Source organism: Ciona robusta, chromosome 1 (genome assembly GCF_009617815.1).
Source record: "Ciona robusta chromosome 1, ASM961781v2".
Taxonomy (NCBI): domain Eukaryota; kingdom Metazoa; phylum Chordata; class Ascidiacea; order Phlebobranchia; family Cionidae; genus Ciona; species Ciona robusta.
The window spans coordinates 10,523,635-10,548,685 of record NC_143235.1 but is presented as its reverse complement, the minus strand read 5'-3'; the positions used below and the strand labels follow the sequence as shown (position 1 = coordinate 10,548,685).

Below are 25,051 nucleotides of genomic sequence, written 5' to 3'. Positions count from 1 at the left end.
CTTCTGGCGTTCGATCACCTGGTTGTCGGTCTCTTCCTCCTGGCGTTCGATCCCCTGGTTGTCGGTCCTCTTCCTTCGGTGTTCGATCACCAGGTTCCCGGTCTGTTTCATCTGGGTTCGATCACCAGGTTCCCGGTCTCTTCCTTCTGGTGTTCGATCACCTGGTTGCCGATCTCTATTATCTGGTGTTCGATTACCAGGTTGTCGGTCTCTCCTTCTGGCGTTCGATCACCTGGTTGCCAATCTCTTCCTTCCGGTGTTCGATCACCTGGTTGTCGGTCTCTTCCTTCTGGCGTTCGATCACCTGGTTGTCGGTCTCTTCCTACTGGTGTTCGATCACCAGGTTGTCGGTCTCTTCCTTCTGGTGTTCGATCACCTGGTTGTCGGTCTCTTACTTCTGGCGTTCGATCACCTGGTTGTCGGTCTCTTCCTTCTGGTGTTCGATCACCAGGTTGCCGATCTCTTTCATTTGGCGTTCGATCACCTGGTTGTCGGTCTCTTCCTTCTGGTGTTCGATCACCTGGTTGTCGGTCTCTTCCTTCTGGTGTTCGATCACCTGGTTGTCGGTCTCTTCCTTTTGGCATTCGATCACCTGGTTGTCGGTCTCTTCCTTCTGGCGTTGGATCACCTGGTTGTCGGTCTCTTCCTTCTGGTGTTCGATCACCTGGTTGTCGGTCTCTATCATCTGATGTTCGATCACGAGGTTGCCGATCTCTATCATCTGGTGTTCGATCACCTGGTTGCCGGTCTCTTTCATCTGGTGTTCGATCACCTGTTTGCCGATCTCTATCATCTGGGGTTCGATCACCAGGTTCCCGGTCTCTTCCTTCTGGTGTTCGATCACCTGGTTGCCGATCTCTTTCATCTGGAGTTCGATCACCAGGTTCCCGGGCTCTTCCTTCTGGTGTTCGATCACCTGGTTGCCGATCTCTATCATCTGGTGTTCGATCACCAGGTTGTCGGTCTCTTTCTTCTGGTGTTCGATCGCCAGGTTGTGGGTCTCTTCCTTCTGGTTTTCGATCACCAGGTTGCCGATCTCTATCATCTGGTGTTCGATCACCAGGTTGCCGGTCTCTTTCTTCTGGTGTTCTATCACCAGGCTGTCGGTCTCTTCCTTTGGGTGTTCGATCACCTGGATGTCGGTCTCTTCCTTCTGGCGTTGGATCACCTGGTTGTCGGTCTTTTCCTTCTGGTGTTCGATCACCAGGTTGTCGGTCTCTTCCTTCTGGTGTTCGATCACTAGGTTGCCGATCTCTTTCATTTGGTGTTCGATCACCTGGTTCTCGGTCTCTTGCTTCTGGTGTTCGATCACCAAGTTTCCGATCTCTTTCATCTGGTATTGGATCACCTAGTTGTCGATCTCTTCCATTTGGTGTTCGATCGCCAGGTTGCCGATCTCTTCCTTGTGGCATTCGATCACCTGGTTGCCGATCTCTTTCATCTGGTGTTCGATCACCAGGTTGTCGGTCTCTTCCTTCTGGCGTTCGATCACCTGGTTGTCGGTCTCTTCCTCCTGGCGTTCGATCCCCTGGTTGTCGGTCTCTTCCTTCCGGTGTTCGATCACCAGGTTCCCGGTCTGTTTCATCTGGGGTTCGATCACCAGGTTCCCGGTCTCTTCCTTCTGGTGTTCGATCACCTGGTTGCCGATCTCTATTATCTGGTGTTCGATTACCAGGTTGTCGGTCTCTTCCTTCTGGCGTTCGATCACCTGGTTGCCAATCTCTTCCTTCCGGTGTTCGATCACCTGGTTGTCGGTCTCTTCCTTCTGGCGTTCGATCACCTGGTTGTCGGTCTCTTCCTACTGGTGTTCGATCACCAGGTTGTCGGTCTCTTCCTTCTGGTGTTCGATCACCTGGTTGTCGGTCTCTTACTTCTGGCGTTCGATCACCTGGTTGTCGGTCTCTTCCTTCTGGTGTTCGATCACCAGGTTGCCGATCTCTTTCATTTGGCGTTCGATCACCTGGTTGTCGGTTTCTTCCTTCTGGTGTTCGATCACCTGGTTGTCGGTCTCTTCCTTCTGGTGTTCGATCACCTGGTTGTCGGTCTCTTCCTTTTGGCATTCGATCACCTGGTTGTCGGTCTCTTCCTTCTGGCGTTGGATCACCTGGTTGTCGGTCTCTTCCTTCTGGTGTTCGATCACCTGGTTGTCGGTCTCTATCATCTGATGTTCGATCACGAGGTTGCCGATCTCTATCATCTGGTGTTCGATCACTAGGTTGTCGGTCTCTTCCTTCTGGTGTTCGATCACCTGGTTGTCTGTCTCTTCCTTCTGGCGTTCGATCACTTGGTTGTCGGTCTCTTCCTTCTGGGGTTTGATCACCGGGTTGTCGGTCTCTTCCTTCTGGTGTTCGATCACCAGGTTGCCGATCTCTATTATCTGGTATTCGATCACCAGGTTGCCGATCTCTATCATCTGGTGTTCGATCACCTGGTTGTCGGTCTCTTCCTTCTGGTGTTCGATCACCAGGTTGCCAATCTCTTTCATCTGGTGTTCGATCACCTAGTTGTCGATCTCTTCCTTCTGGTGTTCGATCGCCAGGTTGCCGATCTCTTCCTTCTGGCGTTCGATCACCTGGTTGCCGATCTCTTTCATCTGGTATTCGATCACCTAGTTGTCGATCTCTTCCTTCTGGTGTTCGATCGCCAGGTTGCCGATCTCTTCCTTCTGGCGTTCGATCACCTGGTTGCCGATCTCTTTCATCTGGTGTTCGATCACCTAGTTGTCGGTCTCTTCCTTCTGGTGTTCGATCACCAGGTTGTCGGTCTCTTCCTTCTGGTGTTCGTTCACCTGGTTGCCGATCTCTATCATCTGGTGTTCGATCACCTGGTTGTCGGTCTCTTCCTTCTGGCGTTCGATCACCTGGTTGTCGGACTCTTCCTTCTGGTTTTCGATCACCAGGTTGCCGATCTCTTTCATCTGGCGTTCGATCACCTGGTTGTCGGTTTCTTCCTTCTGGCGTTCGATCACCTGTTTGTCGGTCTCTTCCTTCTGGTGTTCGATCACCTGGTTGCCGATCTCTATCATCTGGTGTTCGATCACCTGGTTGTCGGTCTCTTCCTTCTGGTGTTCGATCACCAGGTTGTCGGTCGCTTCCTTCTGGTGTTCGATCACCTGGTTGTCGGTCTCTTACTTCTGGCGTTCGATCACCTGGTTGTCGGACTCTTCCTACTGGTGTTCGATCACCTGGTTGCCGATCTCTTTCATCTGGCGTTCGATCACCAGGTTGTCGGTCTCTTACTTCTGGCGTTCGATCACCTGTTTGTCGGTCTCTTCCTTCTGGTGTTCGATCACCTGGTTGCCGATCTCTATCATCTGGTGTTCGATCACCTGGTTGTCGGTCTCTTCCTTCAGGTATTCGATTACCAGGTTGTCGGTCACTTCTTTCTGGCGTTCGATCACCTGGTTGCCGATCTCTTCCTTCTGGTGTTCGATCACCTGGTTGCCAAACTCCTCCTTCTGGTGTTCGATCACCTGGTTGTCGGCCTCTTCCTTCTGGTGTTCGATCACCTGGTTGTCGGTCTCTTCCTTCTGGTGTTCGATCACCAGGTTGTCGGTCTCTTCCTTCTGGTGTTCGTTCACCAGGTTGCCGATCTCTATCATCTGGTGTTCGATCACCAGGTTGTCGGTCTCTTCTTTCTGGTGTTCGATCACCAGGTTGTCGGTCGCTTCCTTCTGGTGTTCGATCACCTGGTTGTCGGTCTCTTCCTTCTGGTGTTCGATCACCAGGTTGTCGGTCTCTTCCTTCTGGTGTTCGTTCACCTGGTTGCCGATCTCTATCATCTGGTGTTCGATCACCTGGTGTTCGATCACCTGGTTGTCGATCTCTTCCTTCTGGCGTTCGATCACCTGGTTGCCGATCTCTTTCATCTGGTGTTCGATCACCTGGTTGTCGGTCTCTTCCTTCTGGTGTTCGATCACCAGGTTGTCGGTCTCTTCCTTCTGGTGTTCGTTCACCTGGTTGCCGATCTCTATCATCTGGTGTTCGATCACCTGGTGTTCGATCACCTGGTTGTCGGTCTCTTCCTTCTGGCGTTCGATCACCTGGTTGTCGGTCTCTTCCTTCTGGTGTTCGATCACCAGGTTGTCGGTCTCTTCCTTCTGGTGTTCGTTCACCTGGTTGCCGATCTCTATCATCTGGTGTTCGATCACCTGGTGTTCGATCACCTGGTTGTCGGTCTCTTCCTTCTGGCGTTCGATCACCTGGTTGTCGGACTCTTCCTTCTGGTTTTCGATCACCAGGTTGCCGATCTCTTTCATCTGGCGTTCGATCACCTGGTTGTCGGTCTCTTCCTTCTGGCGTTCGATCACCTGTTTGTCGGTCTCTTCCTTCTGGTGTTCGATCACCTGGTTGTCGGACTCTTCCTTCTGGTTTTCGATCACCTGGTTGCCGATCTCTATCATCTGGTGTTCGATCACCAGGTTGTCGGTCGCTTCCTTCTGGTGTTCGATCACCTGGTTGTCGGACTCTTCCTACTGGTGTTCGATCACCTGGTTGCCGATCTCTTTCATCTGGAGTTCGATCACCTGGTTGTCGGTCTCTTCCTTCTGGCGTTCGATCACCTGTTTGTCGGTCTCTTCCTTCTGGTGTTCGATCACCTGTTTGCCGATCTCTATCATCTGGTGTTCGATCACCTGGTTGTCGGTCTCTTCCTTCTGGTATTCGATCACCTGGTTGCCGATCTCTTCCTTCTGGTGTTCGATCACCTGGTTGTCGGTCATTTCCTTCTGGCGTTCGATCACCTGGTTGTCGGTCTCTTCCCACTGGCATTCGATCACCAGGTTGTCGGTCTCTTCCTTCTGGTGTTGGATCACCTGGTTGCCGATTTCTTTCATCTGGGGTTCGATCACCTGGTTGTCGGTCTCTTTCTTCTGGTGTTCGATCACCTGGTTGCCGATCTCTTTCATCTGGGGTTCGATCAACAGGTTCCCGGTCTGTTTCTTTTGGTGTTCGTTCACTGGTTTGACGGTCTTTTCCTTTCGGCGTTCGATCACTGGGTTGTCGGTCTCTTCCATTCTTTTTGTTTCGATGTGTTGATTTTTGCCTATTTGTATCCGCGTCTGTTGTCGTTTCTTGGTTTATTTCCTTTTGTTCCTCTTCTTCTTCAACTTCATATACCACCCGTGCTTCTTTATTTATATGTTGAACTGATCTTATTTTAATTCGCTTGGTGTTGCTTATTTTGCCTTCTGCAAATGTTTATTTCGCATTAGGTTTTGTGAGATATACTTTCACTCTAATTTTTTTTAATATTACGTACTGTACAATGTCCTCATTAGCACGATCGCCGTTTCCTTTACAGGAATTTCTAGATCCAACTGCGTCTCTTCTTCATCGATAACTTTGGTTGTTTTTTTCTTTGGTGCTCTTTTATTGAAGGTTCTTAAAACGGTGTTTATCAAGTTTTTAAAATTGTGACATATTCGATTTAAGAATTCATTCATAGTACATCGACAATAAGATTTGCACAGGGCCCTATTATGAACGTGCGCTTACCTGACTTGGTATCCGGTTCTTCCTCCCCTCGGGTGGTTCCAAATAATACGGTATAGCGATCCTCTAACATTGGTTACTGACGCGATTTGTGGCGGCAGTGGTCCTATAGTTGAAACCATTTTACTTTTTTTCTTTCTTTCAATTATTTTTTTATGGCCCATGTTATACTTTAATTGGACAAGATTCTATGGCGTGATTCGCTATTGGATCTGCGATTTATGTGACAGTTGGCTCATTATTCGAGTAAATTTTCCTGATGTCTTTAAATTTGTTTTGTACTGAAATATTGCTTGGTGCATAAAATATCCCTGACCCCAGGCGATTACATCATAGTTGTTTTATTTAGGTTTTAGCAAAGAGTTCGCAAAATAGAGATTGGAAAAAAAACATTGGTGTCAAGTGGTTTCATAAGTCACCGCTTCCCTCAAGGTGAACAATCGTCAAACTTACTTGTGGAAAAGCTGACGTTGACACCTTCGCTTCTATCTTGGTTGTAGGTTGCGGTCACGGTAGCGGTGTAGTCTTCACCCGGTTTCAAACCTTAGATTATTAAAAAGAAGGATTTATTTTGATTCTTAATTTACTTAATCGATGGTCAGAGTAGAATGTGACGGTAAATCTGGAAATAAAGGTAAAAATGCAGTCTTGATATTGACAAGACACCTAATCTTAAAACTTGGGTAAAACACTAGCGGACTGTTATACCCCACACACAATACACATATAAAACAAAACATTTATAATTACTATCACTAATGTTGTAGTTTGCAGAAGAGTGCACATTAAGACAGCTGTAACGTATAGCTTGATACATCTGTATACGATTTCACCTCACCATGCACGAAGTAGCGAACCCGTGATGAAGGGTCTTGTATGGTTGTGTTAAGGACCAGAAACCTAGAACGCTTTTCCCGAACTACCAAGACATATCGGTTCGTGTGTAAAGACCTTCTTCTCCACGTGAGTCGGGCAGATGACGTATTTGTGAATGTAACAGGATGCACATCGGGTGGGGAGATAAGCGTCTGTGGAAATGTTTTATTGCACTTTCATAAATACAACCAAACTGATTTTCCAAACTTTTAAGTGTTGTTCTGAAAATTGCCTAAAATCTTGCTGTGTAAAATTGCTTGATTTGAAAATAAACTGTCTTATTAATGGCGTCTGTATATAGCAGGGTTGGGGAAAGTGGGACACCTTTTCCTTCTATTTTCTTGTACAATTTGGTAGTAAACAACATTCAAAAGTTATAAAACCGTTTCTTTATCACGACCCTCATAGACCATGGGTAATTGTTTAAAGCACGATCAGTACACTTGGATATTGTGTGCTTAAAGTATCCCATTTCCCACCCTCCATTACATATAATGATTATTAGACCCAAAATTGATAGTCTGTATATACAAACTTTCATTTAAGGTACCGTGGCTGCTTGCAATAAAAGTTGATAAAAGATGTTAATTACTGTGATACATTTTACTAACCTTCGCTTGAATGGAGGCAATTCGTTTCCGGTAAGGTTTTCTTCCTTTCACTTTCCTTTCCAAGATAAACCGGTACACGGTGACTGGTTTTAACTTTGCAATTGTTACAGCGCTTGTTTTTCTGGGCGGATATTTTGTACGTTTGTACACAAACACATTTCTTTGGTTAAGCGCCTCGACCACAATCTTATATCTGAAGTAAATTGGTATTTTAAATAAACAACTAATCAATTTGGTGCAAATTAGCAAACATTTTTGTGCAATAACGAACCTCATTTTAACTGGAACTTGAAATGTTGAATTCCAAGCAAGTTTAACTTTTCTATCCGTGACTTTTGTAACCCGAAAACCGATCGAAGGTTGCCTTTTCTCAGTTGAGGTAACGGGTAGAGCTGAAGCAATTACTGTTTAGAATACAACAAACTTAGTAAACCAAAGTTTATTCTGTGTGACAAAAAGTTTTGCAAATGAGAAATGGCTTGACAATCTTTTAATAAGGAAGCAAAATTTTTGTTTAAGTAAATTCTTATTTTTTGCATAAACTGTATAATCAATCAATGATACAATTTGTATATGAAATCGTATCTCTTTTTAAGATTTGTTAAGTTTAAAACTCTAATATCTTAATTTGAAAGCCGACTTTATACAAATCTTAAAAAAGTTGGTTTTACAAATCATTATATAGCAATAAATTACCGGTTGTTGATGCAATGACGTCTGCAGTTGGCTGGGTTATTGTGGTTGGGGTTGTCGTCGTTGTAAAGCTTTCAGGTCCGACTCTGGAGTCAAATTTCGGCACTAATGGTTTTGTAACACTGGAATGGCGAGTGGTTGAAATATTTTGTAAGTTGCCTCTAGGTACATCGACGTTTTGTGAAGGTATTAGTGTTTCAACGTAGCGTTCTGTTGTAATCTTTTCAGGAGTTGCGGTCTGATCGATGTTGGCATATGTGGTTGTAGAAGCGACCAAGTATTCATCATCACCCCTTGGAGGAACAGCAGTGGGAGATGTGGGATCGATAAATGGAAAGCGGGTATTCGTGGAAATTAAAGTTGTGGACTTTGGTGGTGGTGCAGTGAAGTGAGATTCATCAATCTCTGTGACGTACGCTGTACTGGGTAATGCTGATGTCGTTGTAAACAAGCCCTGGTCGACCTCACTGCCTCTGGCGTTATCGGTACTATGGGTTGCTGTGGTGAAGGTCACTTCACTAATCGCATTTGCGTTTCGTCCCACATGTTCCAAAACTACACGGTACTCAGCTCCAGGTCTCAGTCCAGCAAGCATCATACCATCCGATCTATCAAGTTACACGTTATCAACAATGAGAAAGTATATATTATAGTAGGATGAGGAAAGACGGGACACCTTTGGCGCATAATGTCAAAATATCCTGACCGTATCTTTAACAGCTAACCACGGTCTATGTAGCTGTACACAGTATCCGGAATTCGTCCGTTTTGTCTGTTTTTTCCGTATTTCGCTGCCGCATGCGGAACTCGGTAATCAGTTTGCATACGACTTGGCAGGCGAATTCGCACGCCGGATACTGTGTACAGCCACCTTAAGTCGCCAGGTTATGATTTTATAATTCTTTGAATGTTCTTTGTTTACTACTAAATGAAATGGGAAAATATAACTAAAAGGTGTTCTATCTTTCCCCGCCCTACTATATGTATAGGTGACAGTTTATATCTTATTTACCCGAGTTTAAATTCCTTCGTCATCACATCCTGACCTTCGGAAGTCACACGCATCCGGTGGAGATCATCAGCTTTACTAGAACTCCAAATCAAACGAGCTGACCTGAATATCAGCAATGTAAGTACAATGACGGTTTTAAATATATTTTATATATAGTAGAGTGTGGAGAGATGAGACACATTTAGCACATAATATCAAATATCCTGCTCGTATTTAAAACAATTAACAATGGTCTATATACTCCATGGAGGTCGTGATGTGGATACGGTTTTATAATTCTTTGAATGTTTTTGTTAACTACACTTTGAGACGAAAAAACAGAATAAAATTGTGTCCCATCCTCTCCCACGTAACTATATATAGGACCTCATAAAGTGTTTCACGTAATCATTATATTTTGCGTTTTTTAAGTAAAAAGATGCGTTTGTCCAAAACATGTAGTATACCTCGCCGTGATGTTTCGGACTTTGAGAGTGTCTGCTGTTAGGTTTGGTTGCTGTTGCTTTTGTGGCTCGGTTTGAGGCAGCTGCTGGGGTGCCCTTCGTGCAATCTGGTGGAAATCTGAGAAGACTTTTGGTATCACCATGTAGAGCGATGAAAACTCGTCCACTGTGTATTGTCGTTCAACCTCGCTGTGTCAGAAAAACACAAGTTTTCGTTTATTGTAAAAACGTTGGTGTTTTTATATACCTGTGGCAAACGTTTCAAAAACTATCGTTTAAATCACTATATCGGAAAAATAGGGAGTGTAGCTAGGATTAGTAGAGAACAGATGTGGAACAGGTCATGATAAATATTCTTTTTTGCTTACTTTAGTTGTGGAAAATTAGGCATATTTTGTGAGTTTTAATATGCATACTCTGTGCTTATACTATAAAAAGAGGTATACCTTGTACTTGGTGAAAAGTCATATGACATCTGAACAACAATGGCAGCAATTTTCAGTTCTCTTAAAAAGCTTAGCGGGGGCATGATGTTACTGTGGTGTTGATTGGTGTTCAGTAACAACATAACTTTAGGAACACCCCGGCGAGAATTCGAAAAAGCGTTCTGTTGATATTAAAACGTTTAAATTCTCAAGCACTTTCATATAGTTATACGTTACTATAATAGAGTATAGATCGTTTATGGAACATCGAAAACAAGTCCTAGCGAGTCAACATAAAACACGATCTCAATCATCCAAAAAAAAGAAACAAATTAATTTAACGAAGCTCGGTATTCAGTCGAGGCTTCGACTCTTGGTGTAAAATCAATTCATTATAGCATTCACGACCCGTGTATCGATTGGTAACGTATAGAACTCACTCTAATCGCATTATACAGGGTTTGTTCGTCCAAGTGATTCGTTCCTGCTCTTCTTTCAAGTGTATTCATCATACGGACCATGTTTCGTTGATCTTCTGCAGCATTAAATATAACGCCTGGTTCGTCTGAAAGTTGGAGAGCCCCAATCCTGAAAATTTATTTAATATTCACTTATACCGTGCACTCGTTTATACAAACACGTCAAATACGATTCGTTCTATTTTAATTAGGTGAACCGACGGTGACGTTAGATGTAGTGGGGTCAGATCGTATATACCGTTAGCAAGAAAAAAAATTCCTGGTCCTATTTTAAACAATTAAAAACGCTCTAGAATCGAGTATCTATACGGTTATTGAATTATGTATATTTTCTTTGTTTACTACTAAATACTATACTAACTTAAAAACAGAATAAAAAAATAGAATGAAGGTGTTCCATCGTACCCCACCACCTATACTGTATATAAAGTAGTTTTGCGCTTTAAATTGCGACATGTACTGTAAATTATCACCACGCAACCGCCAAATCCTGAATCGGTAGAAAATGTTGTAAGACGTAATAATCGTATAAACTCACCGTGTTCGATCCTGTGACATATCAAACGCGGTTATTATGGATGCGAGGAACGAACGAACCGATGTCAATTCCTTGTCAGACAGCTCGGTTGAAACTTCAGCTAATATCACCAAGTCCATGAACAGCGAGGTTTGTTCTGTAGTGAAGTTCGCTTCGATAAAACTGCTTCGCATTAAACCAGCTCTCGTCTGTCATTAAAAAATCACAAAGCTGAGTACCGTTTTAAAATTTTAGTTTTCCATCAAGAGTTGAGCAGACTACGCCAAAGCATTTCGAATGAATTACATGTATTTAACAGCAGTATATAGTGACCACCATAAGTTGGAGCAGTGATCGTTAAGTGTCTTGCAAGGATACATTCGTCCACGACTCCACATTGTAGAGCGTCGTACCTTTTAAAGTTTCAACAAAATTTACCTGTACGCGAACAGAATATGTTACACCGCCAACTAATCCTTCAACATGCACCGATATCCTGTCGTCCTCCACCGACATTGCCGTGATCACGTCATCGCTGATGATGTCATCGGAAGGATCGAATGTTCTGGAAAAATACAATCGATTTTCGTCGTCATAGATCTCAACCAAGTAGTCGACTCCATCATCTTTTTCAACACGTTCATCTACGTCAGCGTGACGTGTAGTGATGCGTGACCACTCGAGACCGAGTGACGTTTCCGTGACGTCATACACGATGATGTTTCTTGGCGGAGACAATGCTGAAACAAAACGTATTCGCTATTACATATTGTCCTCTTACTTTACGGCGATTACGCGATGTGCTGCCTTTTAATCAAAGTAACGCTACTTACTATGCATGAATGTTTTAAATGGCGGAAGAATAAAATGAATATCGCTCAGGAACTTACGTGTTCCAATGCTGACAGTCGTTGGAGAACTTTGTTTTCCTCGTTCATATCTCGCTATCACATCAATCTGATAGCGATTTCCAGGTAACAGATGGGTCACGTTTAGCGCAGTTGCGTTTCCAACTGTAAAAATACGATTTCGTAAAATTAATTAAGTATAAAACAGAAAATGTTTAAATTTTTCAGTAAAACCTAAATTCGGGTACAATGTAACTGCTACACTTCTCCTGCTACTAGAAGCACTAGCTGTTTTAAACACAGCTTCTACTAATATAAAGTATTCGTTCTTAAAACACAACCTCACGTTTACAAGCTTGGCCCATGGTTCACCATACACGTCGTGTAAACGGTGGTTAACTGCCTGGTTACACGAAATAAAATAGCGCAAAACTATGACAAAAGTTGAATCATACAGGCGACCACTCAATATACAGCACAAACGAAAAGAGATGCCAAAATATGTAATATAAAGCTTAACTTTATGTCTAACTGAGAATATATGGTATACACCCTGAGATAAATTGGATACCGATAGCCGCTATATTCTATATTTCCTAATCGTGTTTTAAACACTTTTTAGAGTCGCGGAGGTAGGGTTATATAGTTCTTAGATATCCTTTGTGTAGTACTAAAAGGGATGGAAAAAGGGTAATAAGACATGCCCTATCTTACTCCTTACCTCAGCCAACTATATGCAGTCATTATCTTTACATTGAATAAATAATTTACAAAAAAAGTGCAAAAGTTTAAATCTTGAAATGTACCGTCCGGAGCGTTTTAACTAAATGATGAAACGTGATATCGTTACATTCTTAGCTTTTAACTCTGATTAACTTTCCGTTCAGGAATTCAGGGAGAAAACTTGCTCACCGACACTTAGTGAAGATATGGTTTGTCCTCTAGAGCTTATCAATAGTTTGTAACCAATAACACGGGTTGAAGCTGGAGTCCATGTCACAAGAGCTGAATTCCCACTCACTCTGTTGACTTCGATGTGTCGTGTGGTGGGTAGTACTAAAGTTCCAAAGGATTAAAATGTAACCACGAAATAAAAGTCACTTATAGGTTTACCTGTAGTTGCAAACACTGTGACCGGTGAACTGCTTTGTCTGTATCCGAATGTATTGATCGTTATATTGTAAGTCTCGCCAGGTTCCAATCCTACAATGTCAAAAAACCTGCAAATACACAAATAAATTCCTAAGTAGAGTGAAAGTAGCTTATAAAGGATTATACGATTATAAGCAGTCGCTCAGTGTGCTCAAAACCTGCTTGGGATCGTTGCCGTTTAGTATCAGCTGGGTATTGACCTATAAATTTAGACATTTCTGATGGTTGCAACTTGCAAGAAAGAGTATTACCGTTCATGTTTAGCCATCTTTTTGTGCATGGTTGTATTCCCACCGACAACATCGATGTTGTATCCAGTGACTTGATGCGGATCTCGCTCTTCCCATTCTAATGTGGCTGTGACGTCACTTATTTGCGTCACTCTGACGTTGGAAGGCGCTGTAAGAGGCGGCTGGACTGCAACATACAAAATTAATTATAAATAATGTTTAACCGTAAGTTGAGTTAGTTTTTGCCTATCTTACGCAATCATTTGAAGAATGCAACACAAATTGGTGGTCATTAGCTGGGAAGAAAAAAGTGTGTATATTTTTTATTAATAAATAGACTTCCTCACGTGTTGCGTATTTTTCCATAACTTTCGTGCAAATAGTTTGAAGCAGAGGATACTGGAATCCAATCAGACCATCGAAGTCGTCGACTTTAAACGAATGCTCGTTGGAAGGAAGTGACGCAATACTTAACAACTCATCCGTATCGACCTTTGACCCCACTCCAACCGACAGTAATATTGCACCGTTGTCTTTAAGCGACTGGAAAAACAAGGTCACACCAAATATTATCTACCCAGCAGGTGTTTTAATAGTGTTACCACGTAACTGTTGTTTTGCCATAGCAATATTCACGTGGGAATTAGTTATATTCCTGGAAAACTGCGCAAATTAAACCACTTTTTCATGGTTTTCCATTCCCAGACACGTATTTTATAACGTGGTACATTGATATATATATATATATATATTTATATATATATACCGCAAGCAACTATAGATTTAAGTGGTATTCTCGCTTCGGTGCTAGATAAAGTGGTTTGTCAAACAGAATGTGGTTTCCAAAAAGCACTCATGTGTAAACCTCAGTTTGTTCAAGTAACCTCAACTAAAATTTGTGGTGAATATTTCAAATCCCTTGTGGGTGGCGTGTAGCAAGTTATGTAGTGTAAAGGGATCATTGTTTTAATATATAATGTAATGTGAGCGTGCTGGGCGTGTTGAACCTGCCTTTTGGGAAATTTGAAATACATTTAAAGATGCATGCCGCTCTCACCTTAGCGTATGGACCAATGCTATCATCAGATTTTCCATCTGTGACAACTAGGACCAACTTGATTGCCTCGGGCCGAGCATACTCGAACCCATACTCGAGCACGTATTGCAGCGCTTGTCCAGTATTCGTACGACCTCCCACGTATCTGAAATCAGTCATAGATTGACGGTGATACAGTGACGCGTCAAGCTAAGCGGCGATACTCACGAAAATGTATTGATCCGATAATGAAGTTGACTTTTTTCGTGATAAGTCGACAACGGTGCGAGCATTCTCGGTTTGTTCGCGTAAAGAACAACTCCGATCCTGGTGGCGTGACGACCAATTATAAACCCGTCGACAAACGAGTGGAGAAATTGGCGAAACTTCTCGAAGTTTTCTGATCTTACGCTCCTGGCAACAATAAGATATATATTACGTATTCGATGAATAATGTATGCTGCGTTATTGAAAATGTCAAGAGACGAAGGTATAGTTAACCTGGTACTTAGCTGTGGTTTTGTAAAATTCGACAGGTATACAGTTAAAGGTAGAAAAGCACTGTTTAAATCAAAAGTGTATCGTCGTCTATAAGATATGATATCGGAATCTAAGAGCAGCCGCGCGAGATTTACATTTTATGACGTTATTTCCTTACCAGGATTCGTCGCCAACAATAATTAAATCAACTTTAATTCCTGCACAAGCCAGGTCAAAGTTGAGCTGCGCTGGTGGTGACCGTGTTGTTGCGCCTTCCGCGAATACACGGATGACGTATTCTGTCAGTTTCATATCTTGAAGCATCGCTTCTTCTCGGCCTAAAAGAAGACCAATTTAAATATTAATGTCAAGACATGGAGTGTGGTCGTAGGGCTTCCTATTGAAAGTAAACCTTTTGAAAATGAAAATACTCTGAAAAAAGAAGGGAAACCTTTAGCACATAATAACCAAGTATTCGGATAGTGTTTTAAACAATAAACACGGTGTATAAAAGTTGTGAGAATATGATTTTATAATTCTTTGAACGTCCTTTGTTTACCACCAAGTGGGATGAGAAAATTGCATAAAAAGGTGCCCCTTCTTATGTTTCTTTTTGCAAAGTAAAAATAACCGACAAAACAGAATCAAATCGAGATAAAGTAAAGCCATTTATAATCAAAGCTTACTGAATTAGATTTGGTTACAAACCGGTTATGAAGTAAAACTACAAGTCCATTCTGTCTTTAAGGCGTGTTGAAACGTTACACATAACTGACTTTTATGTTTAACATTAAGTTAACCTGCGTGCTGAAAATTTAAGCCACAGTTGTGTTCTGTTATATCGTAGTCAGCATTAGTTTGGTGTGACATGGTTCGCAATGGCAGTCGAATACTGGTATCGTACCTATCTGTGTCCGTTGTTCAATCACATTTGCTTCAGGAGCATCGCGTGGTTTGTATTGCACAACATACGACGTTACAAGCTCCTCAGATCTCTTCCATTGAAGTGTGACCGCGTTTGCAGCGATAACTCCCAGACGTATTCCGGTCGGCGGATGCAACGGTCTCTCGTACAATGCTGTCGAATAGGCGCAACTTAAAAATGAAATGAGTGTTGCCTCCTTCGTTAAAGGCATATGTAAACATGGTGATATGCCAATTAGCTGATTGATCATGGCCTACTTAATCTATTGAGTATGTAATACCCAACACATTCAGAAGTTAAACTTGTACAAAAAATACCTGTCAGCTTTTGGACAATTGTTTCGTGCAAGCGTGGCCATAGTGCACACAATGTCGTTCTGTCGTCGACATAAAATATCCCTGAAGCGTCGCCGGCGATGGCGTGCAACTCCACCTGACCATAAACATCTCGTTTACTTATTGACCACTTGAGCCACAACAATAGTTCATTAGGCAGACCCGGTAGAAGCCGTCTAAGTTATTCTAGAAGACCGAATTTGAGTCCACAACGCACTTAGCGGCATTTTTCGTCACTGACCCAGCGTAAATGCCATTCAAACAAAGGCGGTGAGAGAATGGGTGCATCACGTCTCACAAGACCGACCAAAGCATGGATATTATACACTTAACGTTTTCGTTAACATTTATCAAAGGTATGTAAACTCTTTGTAAGAAGTAACAAATCGAAAGTGGTTTCTATATTTTGCCAATATAAATTTTCGAATATAAATTTTCGAATATAAAATGGATACTTTTCTTTACTAATATTTTAAAATATTTATAAACAAATAATAAGAAACCTGTATGGCATCTCGCATTCCAACCGCAAGCACAATTGTATTTGGAAAGTTCCGCAATGCCTCGGCGTATTGGTTCACAGTGTCTTGTGACTTTCCGTCCGTCAACACAACAACGACTTTCGGAACGTTTTGTCTTCCACCCGACCCAGTGTCGAGTACTTTGTTGCGTGCGTATCTTAATGACCGACCAAGATACACCCTGTGTCCTCTACGACGTAACGTACCGATATCTGCCATAATGTATATAAGTAATACATTAGGCAGGCCATAGCATTTGCGTAAAATTACAGAAATTCTAGCAAATGTTAAATATATATTACTTTGGGGCAAAATGGGACACTGTTGGTACCTAAAACCCATATTATTTTTTAATCGTGATTTTACCAATTATAAACGCTCTTTTAAAGTGGCGGCTACGGATATAATCATGTGAATATTTCTTGTTTACTACAAAATGAAACAAGAAGGGTAATGAAAGCATGTTCCATCTTACCCCGCCTGCTAAACTAGTTTAACATTGGCTGCATATATTAAAAACGTACGTGTATTAGTTGATAGGTACATACGTTACTCACTTTGAATTACTTCACGTTTGGTTTGATAACGTCGGTAATGAAACTCAATCCTTTTTTGTGAACCCAATTGCATTGCTGCCACTCGCACCTAAAGTATAAAGAAGAGGGCGTAATGTGAGATTAGGTTTAGTAGAATGCACATGTGCAGTCGGCTGTCAGATTAGGAATTGCTTAACTCTGTGTTGTTGGCACCGCAAATAACACACCGGCGTAAATGCGCCAAGCGAAAATGTTAAGCCAAACATAAATTCGGCGTAGCAACCGCAGAAATAGTGACGAGACAAAAAGCCGCGAAGTAAAGCGACACAGGGACTTTGGGTTCCCCAATTTTAACCTCTCGTCAACTCCTAATAAAAGACAATGAATAATTGTGTTAACCTTTAGTTTTTAGGCCCAGTATTTTGGAACAAGTTCCAGTTCAATGGGAAATTTAATCCGTAAATATAAACCTGAAAGGACCGTAAAGAGTTAAGCTGCTGACTAAATGGCTTGTGGTTGAACGTGGGCCAAACAATTCTGCCATGAGCGTTTAACCAGCTCCGATAGACCGCAGTATAAGCATGGGACGTATTATTTATCAGTAATTTGTGTGTTTCGGTGACAAACGTACCTTCCGAGTTCGTATATCGAAATGGTGAGTTAGGTTTTGAAAGAGGCAAATGATCTGCTGCATCTCTGGTTCGGTAACTGACCATGTTGCGTCGATCATATACAATACGTCTAAAGGGGTGCTCACCAAATCTGAAGAAACGTTTCAGATTAATACAAGACTTATAGCAATGAAAAATAAGTTATAAAGAAACGTTGGTTGTTTTTACCCTTTGTTAATCATTTTACTTCTACAATTCGGCAAAATGCTCAGCACGGCGTGTAAAAACTTGCCATAAAAAGTAATGTGTTTATATGATGCTGATACACGTTGTCACCAATGCAAAAGCGCGAAACTCAGATTTAAATGGTAATTTGCAATTCGGAGCAAAGCAATCAGTTAACCCTTGTCTAATAGCATGCTGTTACGGCGTTACGCCATAGGACATCGCCTATAAAAAGGAATAATTTGCGAAAGCTAAACTTATACTTACTCGGCACATAACTTGATTGAGTCGGTATTGGGACAAAGTTTCTCTCCAGCGACTCTGCAAAACACAGTTAAGTTACTTGCAGGAAACCATCTTTGCTGCAAATGTTAACGCAAAGTAGACAGCAGAATTAAAATACTGATCGCAACTTACGAAACCACAGAACATGTCTAAATTCGTGTTCGCTCGTACATTAAAACAAACAACACTAGTAAACGTATTACTCGTTGTATTTCGTATGAAGTCGGTCGAGTATGAAATTAATAAATCACAATATACCTGGCACAAACAACGGAGGTAAACGATCAACACTAAAAGTATCTTCAAGTACACTCCAGGAATCAGCAGCGTCGACATTACTGCAATTAGTTACCTGACACAACGTCAAGATGCCTAATATCAACACTACAGTCTTCATACTAACTTTGTTCAACATTCTCAGCAGCGCATGACTGAGAATCGTCTAACCTTCATTTAATGGTAAATTCGTGATGATATCTGCGGCCTTAAAGTAAGTAAAACAAAACACCCACATGCTGTATTAGCACACAAACACTTGACACCGGCAAGTTTCTAATAAAACTTATCTAACATTCTCGAGGCTAAAGTAGACGCCAAAACGAAAAAAGCTGTATTCACGTGTTTATTTCGTTTCAGAACGTCCCCTATGGGTTTTGCCACAGCCCGCAGCGAAGGCTGTAACTTGATTAAATCGGGACCGTCACCTCTCGTTACTAACCGCAGAACGTAAAAGGGGATTCGAAAACCGATGAGCGAAATAAAGAGACTGATTGATGAAACTCTTGAACTAAGTCCTGTCAAGCAACCATATTAGCGTGTAAACAAAGTCGATACATCTTCGATATAGACTGGCACTTTAAGCGACCCATCAACCTATTTGCACTCTAAACAAACCAAGAGATTTCGCACAACAGACGAATTATTTCAAAGTCTAGTCTATAGTTCCTGTCACTTATAAACTCGGCTAATCAGCGGCAAACACTGCAAATGTCGTATAGCAATCGTGCATTGCATTTTCGCAAGATTTGGGAAAACTGTCAAAAAAAACTAATAGAATTCAAAAAACCGGGTTTCGCATCAGTTGAAACAAAAGAACGTATAATTTGCCACCCTGGAAACGATCAGATAACCTGTAAGATATTATCTTTAACAAAATCAATATCCTTCGCCTTGGAAGAGTGGCGCGACCGCTTACTGCTGTGGTGAGATGTCCCAAACAAACGACTCGCGCGTCCTGCAATCAGTATGTTATGCTATATCTCTTTCTCAACGGGAACATATACTCTTACAAATCACCCTTGTCTCTTTGCATTGCCTACTAATTACATCCAGATCACGAAGCAGATGCGTCACTCGAAACAATCTCGTGCGGAATCTGAAGCGATAGCGGCTAAGGCGCAGATTGGATCTGAAGCTTTGTAGCATCGTAAGCGGAAGTTCTGTCGAGTGCGTGTGGTAGACACAGCTTTACCAACACTGACTCAAGCACTAGCTGGCAAGCGGACGCAATTTTGCCGTTTCTAGCAGTTTTAGCAACAAACCATAAACTTCGACATTTTAGAAAAGTTCATGCACTTCGATTGTCGATGGACCTTGAAATGTTAGATTTATAGTTTTAAAACCAACAATTCGTTGCGGGACAATGTTCTCACAGACAGCAGTCGTCTATCTTTATTAATCATAAAAGGTTAAAATAGCAATACGAAGCGAACCGTGACGGTCATTTGACCGCAAAGAGTGCGAGGCCGTGCGACCTGGAGGGGATCCAACATCCCATATGATTCGATGACGCAATTCTGCGACAACAAAGTGCATTATCTGCATCTCAACCTTGCTGTTGCATAAACATAACGCATTGAGGAACTCAACTAAAGCCAACAAGGCCGAGGGTGAGACGGGTTATTTGAACCACCATCTTGTAACGTCACGGATAAGTAAGATTCTCATAAATTATCGAGTCTGCCAACTACGTGTGTATGTATGTGAATATGTAGACAGAAAAAATGTCGCCATCGCTTTAATTATGCGGATGCACCACAAATAAAGACGAATTGCCCAAAACAACGGGCTGTATACGAAACGGAAAGGTCAACAATGACGTCACGTTATGTTCTCACGTCATAAACGCTTGTTAACTTTTTCACACAGGTTTCTATGAATGCTTATCTTTAAACCATAAAAAATAACTAAGACAGCTCTAAAATGTGAATATTAGTCTAAATTAAACTCTGTCCAGAGAGATGTAAAACTCCGCTCATTACCGCCACTTAACGGACGAACATACGACTCTTCTCTACCACTAGGCAACTTACCCATAACAAGTAACTTAGAAATAGAATCGCTCTTGTAGCGTCCTTGACTCGCATATATCAACACATAATATGCTTTGCCTGCAGTCAGTTGTGTCAAGGCGTAACTTCTTGCCGTTGATGGAACAGTTATGTCGATTTTACTGATAACAAAAACAATCTATCTTAAATATAATTGTGATACATTTCGTCTTAAAATGGTCTATTTTCTTTAAAAGGAAAAGATACGACGTATGGCGGTGTCATACATAACAATTAGGTACGTATGTAGTAGGGTGGGGAAAGACGGGACACCTTTGGCACATAATATCCAAATATCCTAAACTGTCTATATTGAAGTCGTAAGGGTACGGTTTTAGAAATCTTTGATTGTTATTTGTTTACTACCAAATAGGACAAAAAGTTAGAACTAACGTGTCTCATCTTCCCCTACCCTACTATATATACGTAAAAGTGGTTCCTATTAAAACTACAGAGGGTATTAAATTCATCGAATTACTTGTAGGGAATAATAATAACCATGTTGATAATATATGTTATGATATTATGTGTTTAAAAAATCACATTTACTTACCTCTGGTTAGAAGGAGGGTTAGGACAAACCTCTATATGGAAAGTGTCGACCAAGTACTTCGGGTTTGGAGAGGTTCTCCATTTTACAATTACCGTTCCGTTTCGTGGATATTGTAAAAAGTACATTGCTTTAGGTGGCGGTATTTCTGCGGGATTAATAATGTGATCAACTGAGGAAAACACTAAACAAGAATAAGGACCCGCTTCGTTTGTAACACACACGTTCAAACATATATACCACACATTATCAATGGGATTTGGTGCTAAGGTGGAACTTTGGGGGTAAAAATATTTCTTCCGCTATCAAAATCTCCTAATGGAAGGGCCCTGTTGTCCCTGTTGTCTGGGGCTAATACATAAATGCTGCTTGTCACATATCGGCAATCCGGGGGTCTTATGATTGTACTGTTACTCAATACCATAACGATCCATAAGTGCAACTTTGAATAACGCGAGAACTGTATTTGAAAGATAACAAAAGTAAAAGTGATTTGCTTTAAACTAGGTGTGATTTTTTTCAAATACAACAAAACTACAGTACGTAAAATATATCTGCATTTAGTAAATTTGTTTATAATATGGGCGTGATAATGCCACGCCCAACATGTCATGTCATAACTGAGCTTGACCTTTGTTACAAGCTGGAATGAAATATGAAACGTCGGTAACGAAGTGCGGAAACCTCAACAAGCGAACTGCTCGTATTTTTGAAATGGCAATTACTGAATCGCGTGGGAGAATTTATGGTCACGTGTTAAAGATAAAACATAGATTTCTCGTCTCCCTCTCGCTTAGTTATATAAAAACTAAAAAAATGCGGAGAAAATGTTTATTTAGTTTTGCAACAGTGGATTCTGTCACCAAAATTAACTCAGCAGACCGTGAAAAGAAAATAAGTAATTTGCAACCATAGAAGCCGAACTGTGCATCCGCACCGTATACAAGGTTAACCACACGGTAATGGTTCAGTAATTCAGTGTATTTTTTTAACGCCTCTCCTTGTTTGTTCGGGAAACAGTGATCTATCTCAGTTATCTCCTTGGGTCTATACACTTGTCAATTTCAAGCTAAAAGAGCTGAAATTTGTATCACTATAAGCCACAGTGAACCCCCAAGACCTAACATACCAGCCGGTCATTTTCCGTTGAAATATCAGCGACCCCATGTAGGTATGCCGCACAAGTAAAACAAAGTTAAAATAGATTTTATCGCATTTTCGCTGCGGTTATTGATTTAGAACGGCCAGAAACTTTGTAAATATTTTAATTTATTTTAAGCCGTTCTTAAGGGGCTTAGCAGCAAAGAGGAGTTAATTGAATGATAGCGGGCAGTTGCAATGACGCCGCTCACGTATTTTTATAACATTTGACCAAAGCAAACTTACCAGGTACACTCCTGTATGTAGGAAGAGGAGATTTAACAAGACTGCCAATGGATATCTGATGGGCACGATGTACAGGTCGTTTTCCTGCTCGCCTTCCGCCACTTCTGCTTACCCCCGAGACATAATTTCTTTCATAACCGGAAAATCGAAACCGGTTCCTTGAACGCGGCTGCGATACCCCTGCTTCCCAAAGGCAGAGAGTGCAGAATGCAGCAACAAGAGCAAACTTACTAAGATTCCCAAAACTCGGCATACTCATAAGTGTTTAACCGAACATTGCGAAAACATTAGTTGCTCTAATAAACAGCTGTAAAAACAAAACACGAGTTTACAATCTTTAACTTCACAAGCAATTATACCGACATTACATCATAGTTTTCAAATATTATGAACTTGGCAATACATGGCACTTCACACCTTGCAAAGTTGGCAGGATAAAACCGGTCCATTCCGGTTTGAGGCAATTGATCGCAACTTGAGCTCATGTTTCCCATGCTCTTAACGCTTTTGTAGCCAATTAAACAAAATTTGTAGTCGGTTAAGTATCGGTTACTGGAACCTGCGCCCCAGAAACCGAACAAAACACGTAATTTTAAAGCTTACGACGATTAAAACACCTTAAGCTTGCTGGTTCGGAGAGTATGCAGCTATTTTTTTGATAACGACTATACGACAGCATAATCTTTCTCACCGCGGATGTGTGTGATACACGCGAAACTCAAAAGAAAGTTGTGACTTTGTAGATACACTAGGGTGGGGGAAGATGGGACACCTTTTCATTCTATTTTCTCGTTCCATTTGGCAGTAAACAAAGAACTTTCGAAGAATTATAAAACCATATCCTCACGACTTTCATAAACCGTTGTTTATTGTTTAAAACTTAATCAGGATATTTGAATATTAGGTGCTAAAGGTGTCCCATCTTACCCCACCCTACTATATCATAACTATACACTTCGGAATTATACCCATATACTATACCTTTATTTTAAATGAGACCATTTAAAATACAAAACTAAACAGCAAACAAACTTTCCGAAAAGAAAAAAACTTGCACTTCAAAACCCCTCAAAATATGGAAAATTAGCAAAAGTCCAAATTTACACGCCGGGTACGCACTGATTAAAAGTACCGGTAAAATCTTTTTCCTGTTATAGGTTCATTGCACAAACTAAACCTGCCGTTCCGGTATACCGAGCGTAGCTCACAACTTATGGTGTCGCATTCAAAAAAGCAGCTGACCCCTTTTCCGTTGCTTTCTCCTGGGGCGCACGGACTAATATGCAGTCATTGCAGCACCGAGTAATAAACCCCTGAAACCCTACACTTACCACAACCGCTATCTGTTAACACGATGACCGCCCAGCGCGATTTAAATCACCTGCCACGGGCGAGCATACGGCTGTCAATTTTTGCAAAATAAACACGATTAGCACAGGATTTTCCGCTGGATAGTGTGCGGTTTATGACTCCAATTAGAGGCTTGAATTTAAACGTCAAAAATCATTCACCTCTACTTTATTCTTTTAGTTTATACGAAGGAATTGGTAAAGCAGTTCAATTTGAAAATACGGACTTTGCATTTTGGAGCAATAAGTGGACACTGCTCGCCTTGTTTCTCACCCCTCTGACTATAACACATGCATTTCTTATATACGCTGCTGTTTAAAAGAGGATTCTACCAACTGCGACGAAAAACGCACCAAGTAGCCTTTACAAACTTTTCAGTACGAAAAAAAGGAAATGTAAACAAAACATTCCGCCGACGAACAAAGCAACTGAAGATGTAACCACAATGGGTAATGGTTCGTGAATGATGTTTTGGATTTCACAATCGTTGTGTTTATTTAATATCAATTATTTTCTACGAACATTACCAGGCATATTTCGACAAAACATAGTACGTTCTGGCCGCTGCGACCAGCCTGAATTTAACGGTCTCTACTAACTTTGGTCGCAGTAATATAGTTCTGTAGGGAAAAATGGAACACTTTTACCACATAATATCCAAATATTCTGATCGTGCTTTAAACAATAATCAATGGTATATGAAAGTCGTAAGGATACGGTTTAATAATTCTTTGAAAGTTTTTGTTTACTATCAAAGGAGATGAGAAAATAGAACGAAAAGGTGTCCCATCTCTCCTACCCTACTATATCAATTACGGTTACCACCCACAGTGAGTCGCACATTACACCGGTATGACAAATCTACAGATTCTCCATTTTAACTAAATGACGAAGCGATTTCTAAGTTCTGTACACTGTAAGCTTTTCGCTCATGCTTAACCTTTCTCGAACTTGTGCTATGAAATTAATGAACTCCCAGTTCTATGTTTATACCCTTGGTGTGCAATATCACCCGCACAGCAGTAAATCTCACTTGAAACTTTCGCTTCGATAAAGACAACAACCGTACATGCGCAGAAGCAGACGGCGACTGAACTGAAAATATCTGGCGCTACATCGCCTTGAATGTTCCCACGACCTAACTTGTACAATTTATACGCGATACTCCAACGCCCACGGCTCATTTCCCACAAGTAGCTTTTAGCACTGCATCCGCCGGTCGCACGAAGTGTCCCCACCCCCCAAGCACATCCTTGATTCGTCGGCGAGACGTGACAAAGCGGAAGAGCGTGGCCTTATCTTTACACATGTACACTGACTGCTGTTGAAACCCCGGGCTGCTATCGCAACGCCCAAGCATTTCAAAGTTAAGCAGACGAACCTGACAGACCAGCAGCGCTGTTAAATGAGTCGTCTAAACGCAGCTGCGAATCGAACCTCCACCTACAGTCGCCTATAGTGGAGAATTCAACCATGTAAGACTACCCAAAAGACTAAACTAAGTTACACTGTTTAATTGCTAATGTTTTAAAAACACCGAGTAATCGGTTACACCAGCCCGGAAGACGTCAACGCTCCCCTTTAAGGTTCTAAAAAAACGTTTTAAAACTATCCCGGAAATATGCATTCCACCCCACAGAGGTCGAGTATTTATTTTTATATTTCACAGCCAATTGCGAACAAAAACAGTTGCTTTCCTATAT

At 41.6% G+C, this 25,051-nt stretch overlaps 1 protein-coding gene across 1 annotated transcript; it reads right to left on the bottom strand.

Annotated features, from left to right (window-relative positions):
- Positions 1–107: 107 nt before the first annotated feature.
- Positions 108–22,536, bottom strand: LOC149743040 (uncharacterized). Its single transcript, XM_089889484.1, has 31 exons — positions 21,999–22,536; positions 20,616–20,760; positions 20,045–20,184; positions 17,715–17,768; positions 17,243–17,373; positions 16,633–16,720; positions 16,058–16,287; positions 15,537–15,651; positions 15,199–15,372; positions 14,473–14,632; positions 14,043–14,228; positions 13,836–13,980; positions 13,126–13,321; positions 12,800–12,965; positions 12,510–12,616; positions 12,309–12,452; positions 11,439–11,561; positions 10,987–11,288; positions 10,570–10,757; positions 9,993–10,140; positions 9,574–9,734; positions 9,131–9,316; positions 8,685–8,786; positions 7,676–8,280; positions 7,251–7,383; positions 6,980–7,172; positions 6,331–6,520; positions 5,946–6,035; positions 5,496–5,598; positions 5,260–5,381; positions 108–5,188 (listed from the first exon to the last, which is right to left on the bottom strand). Exons 1-31 carry the CDS (start codon positions 22,255–22,257, stop codon positions 108–110), a joined length of 10,167 nt encoding a protein of 3,388 aa, XP_089745610.1. The 5' UTR covers positions 22,258–22,536.
- Positions 22,537–25,051: the final 2,515 nt, after the last annotated feature.